The 12,231-nt window shown below is 38.2% G+C and overlaps 1 protein-coding gene across 6 annotated transcripts in view; it reads left to right on the top strand.

The window, feature by feature from the left end:
* NFIB (nuclear factor I B) overlaps nt 1-8,295 on the top strand; it is a 288,819-nt gene extending 280,524 nt beyond the window's left edge. For 5 of the 6 annotated variants that reach the window (XM_040358479.1, XM_040358473.1, XM_040358481.1 and 2 more), the window contains one exon: nt 7,175-8,295. In XM_040358479.1, the coding sequence (XP_040214413.1) occupies nt 7,175-7,304 (130 nt within the window). In that variant the 3' untranslated portion in view covers nt 7,305-8,295. The remainder of the gene's footprint in view (nt 1-7,174) is intronic. The other variant, XM_040358488.1, reaches the window with a different exon arrangement.
* The last annotated feature ends 3,936 nt before the right edge of the window (nt 8,296-12,231 follow it).

Here is a 12,231-nt window from a genome sequence, read left to right as displayed (position 1 = left end):
GGCTGGTTCAGCAGGGACCAGTTGGATTTTGATCCATGTATGAGCACTGTGGTTGAACCGAAGACTTCAGTACAACCACCTAGTTGAAAACGTACAAGGGCTATCAGTGCTAAAGTCTTCCCGCTGTCAGAATGCAATAGATCAGTGCAGAGAAATGGGGAATCAGGTCAGTTTTTTTCATTTAACCAGCAGGTTGAAAAATAACTAATGTATGGGCTACTTTATGATTGGTGAGGAGCTGTGACAGCTTTCTGGTGGGACAGCTCAAGCATGTTCAGACTAGGATCCGAACATGACTGACCACACCCTTGCTAATGAGAATACTGCAGCTGACTTTAAGGCCTAATCAACATTCCTTAACCCTTAAGATGCATATATTATGTATTTAAATCAGCTGCAGCATTTACTCCAGTAATTATTATAAAAAATGTATGGGCTAGTTCACATTAGTGTTGCTCTCTGCAGAGCGATCTGCATCTGGATCGCACTTCAGAGAACATATCACAGGCAGTGATGAGTTGTTGTATCGCCTCCTCACCACCTATTGGTTCAGCAGGCAGCATTAAACGCTGAACACAACAGTGTGGATAACTGTTGCCATGCACGGCATATTACCGTGTCCACGGTAAAACTTTTAGTGCAAAAAAAGCATTGTGTTTGTGGCATAAAGGGGAGTGGTTGATTTGTGGTAAAAAAAACACATTTATATCACCCCCCCCCCCCCAAAAAAAAAAAACAAGTGTAAAGGAGGCCTAAAAATGATCAACACATTAAGACATGAATACAAATACTGCATCCATGTTCCATGAATGATATAGCCACAACACCTGTACTTAATGATCCCCATCATGATTATCACAATGATGATCACACAGTAAAGGTTTTGTGTGCTGGCTCCTGGCTGTATCATCATGTGCATGGCTGCAGTGTGGTGTCTTACTGTATCATCTACACCCGCTACTAGCCTGAGCTGCCTCTGTGCACCCACCGCTGCCTGGATTCCTGTGCTTTGCTGAGGAAGGCAGTGGCCGCTGTGATTTGAGTTCATTTAACTGCCTGGGCCCCTAAGATGAAGTGATGGGGCATAGGGAAATACATTTTTTTTGTACTGGACAAGGTAGGAGCTGCAGAGAAGCATTGCAAAAGGCATGCATACTATAATTAAACATAAAGCTGCCGGGCCCCCCTGTTATGCCCAGTCCCCGTACAGGAGGCTCCACAAAGAATTTATATTTATCTTTCCCACACTCTTGCCATACTTATCTACTGCTGAATATTACTTTAGATTGTTCTACTCCATCACCAAGTGATATCATCTGAACCTGGTGATTGTATGTTCCACTATACCCAGAAGTAGTGTGGGTAATGTCAGATAGCAGGGAAGTAAGTATAAACTCATTGTGGTAAATGCTTTGTAGCAGAATTCCTTAAAAATGACCAGTATCTTTTAAGGCTGGTAACTTGCAGTACACAGCAGTTTTTAAAAACAACTCAAGATTTATATAATATATACCTTGTCTTTGATAAATGTACCAGACATAGTAATAAAGCAATGAGGACCAATTTACACCAGATTACAGTCCACCACAACCCGCACATTACAGTGCACTACTTTAAACATCCCATTCAAAATCATTGTGCTGCAACCCACACATAACAATCTGTAGCAAGTTGCATTTTTTCACAGGGCAACATACTGTACTGTGGTTTGTGCTATGCTGGGGTTTATTGCAGCACATGTGTGTTTTGAAGGTGGGTTGGGGTGCCATTCACAATGCATGGGGCATGTGTTAAGGCATGGGGCTCGGTGCGAATGAATGAACCCTGAATGTGCCATTCACAAAATATTTAGTGCAAATGAATTAAAAACAAAAGCACCAGGAAGATTCACCTGCAGTGAATATTCATTGAATGTCACATTCACTGATTTATAAATATACCCAGATTATTTTGTGTGAATATTATTAGGTATAAGGTGAATAATGTCACGTTATTAGTTAACTTTGCTATGAAAGGGATTTGATATTGAAAGGTTCTATAAGTGTATAATTAACAAACAGATATAGTATACAGTAAGTCCTCTATTTACGAATGAGTTCCGTTCGTAAGTCCAACAAAGATCAGCACTTGAGGAAAATTGCTGTAATTGCTGAGCAGTGTGTTCTGGTGGGGGGAGTCCCTCTGTCAGAACACAAAGGCACAGCAGGGGAGATCACCTAACCAACATTGCTTGGGTTTGTACAGCAATCTTCAGTTTTTTTTTTTTTTGTTTGTATCCAGCTTTACACAATTGGACTTACAAACACACGTTAGCATCTTTGAAATTTTGCAAGTTGAACGTTCGTATGTAGGGGACTTACTGTATATAAGAATTAATATACCCAGCAACATGTGTTTTTTTTTTATGTTTCTTCTGGTAAACATCTAGTTCACCGCTGAAATATATATATCTGCCACCTTCATAGCCAAAGAGATGACTATACTATTCTTATCTATGGTTCTGTTTTTTTGCTTTCTGAGTATCCTTCCTGCTTATTGGTATTGATATGAAATGACTCTAGAATGAGCAGGTTTTAGGTGACAAAGAAAGATGTAAAGCAGGTGCAGGTGTTTTTTGATGCAGCAGTGTGGCAGAGGCGTGAGAAATAAAAGACTGGTTGGATAGAATTACAGATTCTTTAGTGGACAAAGCATTTGATATGTATTTCAACTTTGTATTTAGTTGGTAGTTGCACTGGCATACTTATTAAGCTGTACAGAAAGAGGTTGAAACTTAATCTGTTAACAGATACTGTATATTCTCATCTAACATTCTATATCTGCATTCTGCATTTCTACACAGCTGCTGATCATCCTACGTATTGATTTGGTAGATGTCATACAGTTAGAAAAATAACTACAGTACAGTCATAGAGCAATTTGGTAAACCATCCCCTGCTATTGTCATGCATGACTTCAGACACCTATTGTTTGCCTTTTGATATTATAATAAGGCATTACCTAAGTTTACCTCTTTTATATTCAAATTGTATTTAAAAAGGTTAAAGTCAACAAACAAATTTCCACTACCAGCAATATATTTTGTTAACTTGTATTTTAGGAGCTTTTGTTTACCCTTATGGTTTAAATGCCACTTTAATGCTTGAGTATTTGTAGATTTTTAAATATTTGACATTAAAAAGTTTGCCATATTCAGTTTATCATGCAAGATTTTTTATTTGACTCAAATAATACAAGAGTATTTTTTCTTTAACCCCTTGAAAGCCGGCGTCTGCCGGGCCTTTAAGGGGTTTCGAATTCTGGGAGGCGGGGCTTGTGGTCATGTGACTGCCGTGATTGGCTGTCACGGCAGTCACATGATTGGAAAGCTTTCTTTTAGCCGCGGTAACTGTGCGGTAATTTTGCAAAGTTATGTTTTTAACATTCCATTAAAAAATGTCAAGAAGCATTTGAATGAATATTGATTTCAAATTCTACCTTCACAAAGGAGACTCTTGATGCCAGTTAATAATCTGTTTAAATACTAGTGTTTAATGTAAAATGCTACAAAATTTTATTGATTAAATAGTATCCAATCAGCCTCCATACACACTGGGGTTACAGCAGATTAAATACCACATGTATTTATGTGTGTGTGTACCTAACTCCTGTTTAGTAGTTTGCTGTACCATTGTTGGCCCTAATAGCTGCCATGTCTTGTAGTAACACCATAGGGGTTCCCCCAGTGTCATATTAGATACTACTCTGAGATACAAATGTATTACACAACTACCCAAGGATTATGACTTTCTGAAAATGTATGCTGTGATTCAATTCCTTAAGATATTATGTCACTCCCTGAGTCTACACTCATGATAATTTGGTTAAATTGGGATTTATTCAATAGTTCTCCTTCTAAGTTGCTTATTAAGGGATACAGGATTAGAAGGAAGTCTGAGATTTATTATTTTCATCTGTAAGACTAGATGTTAATGGCATTCCACCCCCCCCCCTTACATCAGATGTAAAGACCCCCCACCCTCCCTTAAATAACATTGCACCCCCCTTCCTGGCATGTACTGCTGCCAGGAAGAAGATGGGGTGGGGCTGGAAAGCAGAAAGTGCAGTGTCTGAAGGAGGACCAGAAGAGGGCTGAAGGCTCCTTCCAGAGTCTGCTGAATGCTGAGATCAGGGGAGACAGAGAAAAGGGGGTACTGCGGCTGCATAGAGAGGCACAAGATCTGCAGGAGAAGTTCTGTCCTCCACTCTGCTGCTGGCTGTGGAAACAAGGTGGGGGAGGAGACAAGGGGGGGGTGCCGCAGGTGCAGGAGAGGTGCCAGGGCCACATGAAATGACCTGGAGGGCCGGATTTGGCCCGCAGGCCTTGTGTTTGACACATGTGCCTTAAAAAATGACCTGCCTCTCATGTGAATATCTCTAGGTTGATTAGGCAGCTCATCATTCCAGTCTTTAAAGGGGTTGTAAAGTTTTTTTTTTTTAAATAACCAACATGTCATACCTCCTCTGTGCAATGGTCAGGGGCCCTGATCATTCTCTGGGGTCCCCAGCGGAGCTCCTGGGTCCTCCTCTTCTCAAGTGCCCCCATGAAGACCCGCATTCCCTGGGGCACTCGTGCAGTTGCGCTCCCAGGTGCAATTACTGTGTCCGTTGACACTGACAGCAGGACTCGGCCCTGTCCCGGCTTCCATGTCACTGGCTTTAATTGACAGCAGTGGAAGACAATGCTCCTGCTGCTATTAATCTAGCCAATGAGGAAACGAGACAACGATTGGAGCTGCTGTACTCGCCCCCTTCGCTGAACGATCGGGCTCAGGTAAGTAAAAAGGAGGCTGCATTAAGCTGAAAAACCTTAAGGGTTTACCACCCCTTTAAGCGTAAGGAGAAGGTTCCACCTTTTACACATTTTCCTGATAGTACTACTCTACCAGGTAGATACTATCAGGAAAATGTACTCCGACAGATCAGTAAGTGTCTCCTAGGCATCTGTTTCCCCAATTGTAAGACTGACACTTGATCATCTTGTCATCTTTCCACACATTCTATACGTTTTACCAAGTAGATAATCAGACCTCAGCTGTTTTGGACATAAGGTCCTTCTGACAGCTCTTTTGCTGCTATCCCTTCTTCCCGCCCAGTGTTGCTTGTTTATTGTGGGCTTGTTAGCATTTTGTTTGCTGTGTTGCCCACCCCTCAGTTGGATTGCATTTGTATGTCTGATACATCTCAGAAGTTCTTTTAGACCCTGTGTTCCTTAACCTCCCTGGTGGTATGATTATGTCAGACTTTTGATGCTGAAAGCGGTAACATTATTTTGCATGGAAATTTGGCGTTTTATATTGTAGGCCTGTAATTCTTAGAATAACTCGTAAATCTGTCCAAACAAGAGTCTAGTAGACATCCCGGGTAGGATAAAGTTTGAAACACAAAATTATAAATTATAATAAATAACTATAAATAATTATAACAAATAATAATATAATAATAATAATAATTATTCAATAATGTAATCAAATCAAAAACACTGAAATTTGCTGAGTTACAGAATTGTCGCTGTCGTTACTTTCAGTGTTTGATGATGAATTTCCCCACAAATCGCTATCGCTCAATTCTGCAAGTGATTCTAATTTATTATCGCTGTTTTCTAGCTGGTCTAAAACCACTTTTGATGTAAACTGACACTTTTTGGTTGCTATGGACAATCTCCAGTTTCCAGGCAGAAAAAAAAGTATTTATAATATAAAACTACATGCAGGGCACTGGACAGACCACTAGGGACAAAGGGGATGTGCATTTATTTGATACAGTACTGTAATCTGTAAGATTACAGTATACTGTATGTATACTGTGTTTTTTACTTTTTGAATTTGGCGCCAAACTCCCTCCCTGTGCGTCACAACTCTCACAGGGAACGGAGCTCGGCACTGTGAATTAAGCGAGACACGGTGGTTCGCAGATCACAGCAGGGAGACATCGCAGGATCCAGGGGACAAGGTAAGTAACCTCTACATGGATCCTGCGATGCAATCCCGAGTGTGGCTCTGGGTTACCGATTTTGGTATGAAAAATTCACCACGAGCCACACTCGGGAATACCGCTCAGCAGGTTAATAAAGATTATAAATTCTGAATTTTTGATTTACAATAAAAATTATTTTCTTGGAGTTCATTAGGGGACATAGATCCCTCTTGTTTGTTTTATGAAGACTCCCACTAATCTTTGTATAAAACAAAAGCATGATATGTGTGGGAGGGGTAATATTGTCTGATTAACAGCTTTTTGTTATCCTTTTCCTATTTCCCTGTAGTTGGCAGTATAACCCATACGTCTCAGTATTCCTTCTGATCCTGTGTCCCTTAATGAACTCTAAGAAAATGATTTTCTAGTCATTAAATGTCCAGTGCCAATGTTCACTTTGTTGACTGATGATTTTGGACATTTAAAAAGAATTACATTGGGATTTTGATATATAATAGACTTGTGGGTCATTTGAGAATTGCTGTTCTTAATTACCAAGTACTGCCTCATGGATATCTGACATGTGGAGTCTGTGTTCTGATTTGTTGTAGACCCTCAGTGTTGCTCCCTTAGACATGGTTAAATGAAAATTATAATGATCTTTGGCCATTCTAATTATATTTGCTTTCTTGACAGTTTACACATTTATAAATTTATGTTATCTGTATTTTTTCATTATTTGTCTACAAGCATTGTTGTAATCTGTAATACAGGGTGTTACAATGGACATTTTCGTGAGAGATCTCAACACTACTGCTGCGCTTGTTTATAGATACTGCTGATAGAAAATCCTGAAGAGTAATGGCTCGGCTAGGAGATTAAACAAATTATTAAAATAAATTCTGTGCCTGAAAGTGTTGGCTCTTTGTCCATTCAAAACAGCCTGGCATTCAGGTGTTGAAGTAGTACACTTTACCTGCTGTTAACTACATGTATGTCACGCAAAGCTAGTGTAGAAATTATTTACTGATGCATGTCTGCTTAGTTCCACATTAGCAGATTCCTAGAGTGGGCATACTTCTTCTGCAGGGACAATGTTTCAAATATTTATAGACACTAATTGTACGTTACCATATTTTACTGTTGTTAGCATCTTCATAGTGCTTTTTTCTTGTAGTATTCTTTGTGATTAAAGTTTTATGTTGTTTTTCTTTTGCAGTCCTGGTACCTGGGCTAGCTTGGTTCCTTTCCAAGTATCCAATAGGACATCAATCCTACCAAGCAATGTCCAAAATTATGGACTAAATATCATTGGAGAACCCTTTCTTCAAGCAGAGACAAGCAACTGAAAAATAAAGAAAAGGAAATATGAATTAACAGAGAGAAGGAAGAAAGGATATGAAGAAAACATGAAAGACACGTTAAACTGACCAGCATTTGCAGCACTTACAATCACTGATTCCTTTAACCTTTTTAGTACTTTCAGGACCTGCAAAGCATAGGCTATCAGGCCTCCAGAGCACATGAGAGGTTAAGGCCGAAGCAGTCGTGACACTGAAAGGGTGGCTAATATATTTCACAGATGGGTAGAATGCAACTCCTGCTAGTCTAGCATTTGTTATCTAATGTCTGCTGGGAAATAAGCGCTCTTTCTCCACGACAATATATTTTGTATGACTTTTCTAGATGCCTTAATAATTGCATGATAAGCTAGTCCTGTTTGGTTTTAGTCTTCTTGTTGTTTACGCATGGGAACACTACTCCCATTTCTTCTCACAAAAGAAAGGCTGTGAGGCAGCACAGAGCTGCAAAAAAAAAAAAAGAAAAAGCCACAAGGCCACCCCTACCATGGATCTCCTTACATAGAACAGTTGTCATGTTAAACAGCATGTGGAAAGAACGCATTAAATAACCTTCTAATCAGTCACTACTACCAGAAAGAGATGCAACTACAGAAATCCATAGTATACACCTAACATATTTTCGCATGCTACCTAATCTGAAATGTCAGCAGATTTGTGTCCCTCGGATTCTTGCTGAAATTGGTCACCCTTGTGTTTTTATGGAGATGTCAGGGCAAGAATCAAATGGGATATAATCCCCAAAAAAGATTAGTGTAGAGGCAAGTGCTATTAATAATTATTTAATGTGGCAAAACTATAGTTAGTCCTTTAGTCCTCTGACTCTAAACGGTAGGGCTTGAAAAGCTACAGCCTGCATAGTGCCAGACCAAGCCTATGATTTTTCCATGTGGCCATCTGGTGCTGACAGGTAAAAATAAATATGAAATATTTTATTCCCTCAATATATGAGGGTTAGGTAAAAAAAAAAAAAAAAAAAGCGGCAAATCCAGACAAATCATGTATTTGAGATACTGAAATAAAAGGACTCTTAGCACTTATACTGGTGAGGCTACCATGAAGGGGCCAATTATTTATTTATGATTAATGGTTGAATTAGGGGAAAAGGGGCAGGCATCAGCACTAGTAAATCAAGACAGAACTCAAATACATATATTACCTATTTAACCTGTCAGTCGGAGTAAAATTTAACAAATGCTCTTAGATCATGTTCTTCATTAGACATAAGAACAGAAATTTCAGTCACCTTCTCAAAATAAATTATTATGCCTATTTAAATAAGACAAAAAGTAGAGTAATCATTAAGTACAGTTTCCAGTAGTTGTATTTTGCACGAAACTACAATGTCCACATCACGTGCCTTGCCTTGAATTAAAAAAAAAAAACAAAAAAAAGTTACATCACTAAACTTGTTTTTCTGCATTTATTATCATTTTAAAATGTTACCATTTTTATGGCAAGATATTTTGTACTCCACAGGGGGAAAAAAAATTCTGTGACATCCTGGATTTTTTAGACAGTTATACCTTATCACATTTATAAAGCATATCATGGCTGTGTATAATTGCCGCTTAAAAATAGTAATCAACCAGCAATATTTTCAGTATTTTGGTGTTTTTCTATTAACCTTTCATGTTTTTCATCTTCCAGTTAATATGGGGAAGGAGGGAGGGAGCTGGAATGGGGATGGAATTTTTACAAAATTATGCAATACCAAGTTTTGCCTATGTAGGTAGTGCTTTTAGCAGTATTTGGTTATTCTAGGTAATTTAGCAGATAAAAAAAGAAAAGTGTAAAAAAAAATTAATGTATGTTTTTTTTTTTCATTGACCAAAGTGGGTACTGCTATTTTTGCAGTGTGATGAGGTCCTTTTGTGTACTGACATGGAGATGAAATTTTGTTTTATATATGCGTATATATATATATAAATATATATTTTGGGTGGGTGGGAGGGCAAATGGAATTTTACAAGGCTGCTGTAAAGCAGAATGCTCACGTAGTGATCATGACTGCAAAGTGACAATATTGCCTACTGTAAAACAAAGTCAAACATTTTGCTTTTTTTTCTTTAAAATTAGTTCTTTATTATGAAGACTTGATCTCATAGGATAAAGCTAATTTTTTCATCTGCCCTTGAATACTGGAATATGTCAGGACATAGACTTGAAGATATTTCACTGTGCAATTTGTTTTACAAGGATCTGACCACAGGATTCTTCAACTGATGGAATTCAGTCATTAGATAATGTGTAAAATAAATGGTATTGCATTTAAACTGCAGTGCATTTTAGCTATCATCTTCTGCTGGATTTCGCACCTTTAAAGGTCACTCAACCCAAACCTTATATTTTAATGTTTGGTAGCTGCTGAAGATTTGAACCACATAATGGTTGCTTATATCTCTTTAGCCCTTTTAGCAGTCAGATCTCTGCATATCAGTTCCTTCAGCCATTTGAGGGGTCACAATCTTCCCGTTGAATTTTTTTCACTTATTTTATATTAAAGAAAATGTAACAAGAGGTGTGGGAACACACCAAAGTGGGTTGGGACACCCAAAACACTCACTTTTGGATTGCCTAAATATTTTGTATTAATATAATATAAAATAAATGAAATTATTACAATTTTCATACATACTTACTGAAGTGGTAATTTTAATTTTAACCCAAAAAACATCTGTTCACCTTAAAACAAATCAGTTTCTGGGGAACTTTCTGTGTTTTTTTTACATTCCATTCTAACTTGATTGGAGATTTTTTGTAAGTGTAAAAAATACTAAGTAAACAGCACCTTTAATATTTACTTTTTCTCCATAAAACTACAATAATTACATTTTGCATTTGAAAGAAAACATCCATCTTGTTTACTTGTTGATTACATTTGATCATACCAGCAGCATACAGCAGTAATAGTAGCTATAGCATTTCAAAATACCCATTGTTTTCAAAATGTCTGCGTTAAAAATATCTGATTTATGTTTATCCAACATTCACTGGGATTCATTAAGCAGTGACCCAGTGCAGACAGCAGTTAAATTTAATTGATGTCAGTAATTGATCAATTTACAAGGCAGTGGATAACTTCCTAGTTGATCTCAGTGAACATTCTTTATTTAATATGATTTTACAAACCCCCCAGTGTGAATTCACTCATCAGTTAAATACACATAAGTGAAACATGGCAGCAGAATTGTGGAACCCTGGTGACCACATCCTCATACAATTAAATTTATTATTGTTCTCACTGCCAATCACCCAATGAATAGTTATAACTAGGATTATGTGGCTACTCCATTTGATTCATCTGCTCAGGCAGATCTCTTAAAATACTCAATAGCTCAGCAGGAAAACTAATGCAAACATGAACTTGTGCAGCCACTACAATGATAATTATCCTTATATCAGTGTACTCATTAATCTCTTCTCTGTTATGGCTGTTTGTTAAGGAGAATCGTTATTGAAAAACAATGAATTTAAATTTGCGTATCTGCAGTCATGTAGCAAAATGTAATTTTGTTTTAGCTATAGTCTTATACATGTGGCTTGCAGAACAACAGAAAATCCTTGCAGAGCATGGTAATTAAAAAAAAAAAAAATAATTCCCTCTTTGACAAAAAGTAACACAATCTGCAGTAGCTTTGTCTTTGCAAGATTTCTCAACTATATTGCAACACCTTCACCCTGATATCTGTGTATTTTTTGTTTGCTATTAGACAACAACATTTGTTCAAGTTCAAATATTTAACCTACCATTACACTTAAGTTGATTCTAACCCAGCAGCAAAACTGGTCTTTCTTATATTAATGCCAGTAAACACAACGGCTCGTTTTAGAGCTCCACTGCAATATTCAGTGTGTGTATGGGCTTCTACTGATTTTTACAACCTACAGTTACCCCCATAGATATGTTTTGTGCAGGATGAAAAATTCTGTTGTTCAAGGACCATATTAATTTGTGCTTTTAAAGGCAGCCCGTAACTTTTGCAGGCTGTGGTTGACCATGCTTCTGAAAATGCTAGTTGCCTGGCTGTCATGTTGATCCAATGAAAAATGTGGGGTTGATTTACTAAGGCAAATAGGCTGTTCAATTTGAAAGGTAATTTACACTTTGCAAGGGGATTTTCTCTTAGCTTAGAACATGTGGTAAAAAATCACTTTGCAAAGAATACCTAATCACATGCAAAAGAAAAAACAACCCCAAAAAACAAACAAAACATTTTTTTTTTGTTTACACATGATTTGATGGTGGAAACCTTTACCTCATTCATTAAGCTAGGAGAATATTTGCTTGTGAGCAGCCTATTAGCCTTTAGTAAATCAACCCCTTTGAATCACATTTGATAAAGCATTCAGACTAAGAAGGCCTCTTTTACACGGTCCGTGTCTGTGTACGGGCTCTGCTTTGCTCAGCGGAGATCGCTCCGTCGATCCCCACTGAGCAGGCAGATGGCAGGTCTGTCTCTGCACACTGTGCAGGGACTGACCTGTCAGAGCGCCACTCTCCCCTATAGGGGATCAGATGACGACGGACCGTAGAGACCGTTGTCATCCGATCCAATCCGCAGACAGATGGAAAAATAGGGTTTTCCTCCGTCACACTTTGGCGGGTCGGAGCAGGTCAGGTGTCAGCGGGTATGTCACCGCTGACATCTGTGGCTCCATAAACCTCTATGGAGTGCCTGTTCAAGTCCACAAAAAAATTTGACAGGCGGACCTGAACGGTCTGTCCGTGTGAAAGAGGCCTTAAGTGTGTTTTTACTTGCTGCATACTTCAGTGACTCAGAACATGTCAAAGCAAGAGACAGACAGCTAGCATTTTTAGAAAGATCTAGGCAATAACAGCCTTCATATATCTGTCAGTAGATGATTCCTTTAATCAAATGGTCTAATGTATGATAGTGTTTGGAACCTGTCT

The sequence above is a fragment of the Rana temporaria genome, chromosome 1, assembly GCF_905171775.1.
Source record: "Rana temporaria chromosome 1, aRanTem1.1, whole genome shotgun sequence".
In the NCBI taxonomy this organism is placed as follows: domain Eukaryota; kingdom Metazoa; phylum Chordata; class Amphibia; order Anura; family Ranidae; genus Rana; species Rana temporaria.
This window is presented reverse-complemented; position numbering and strand designations above follow the sequence as displayed.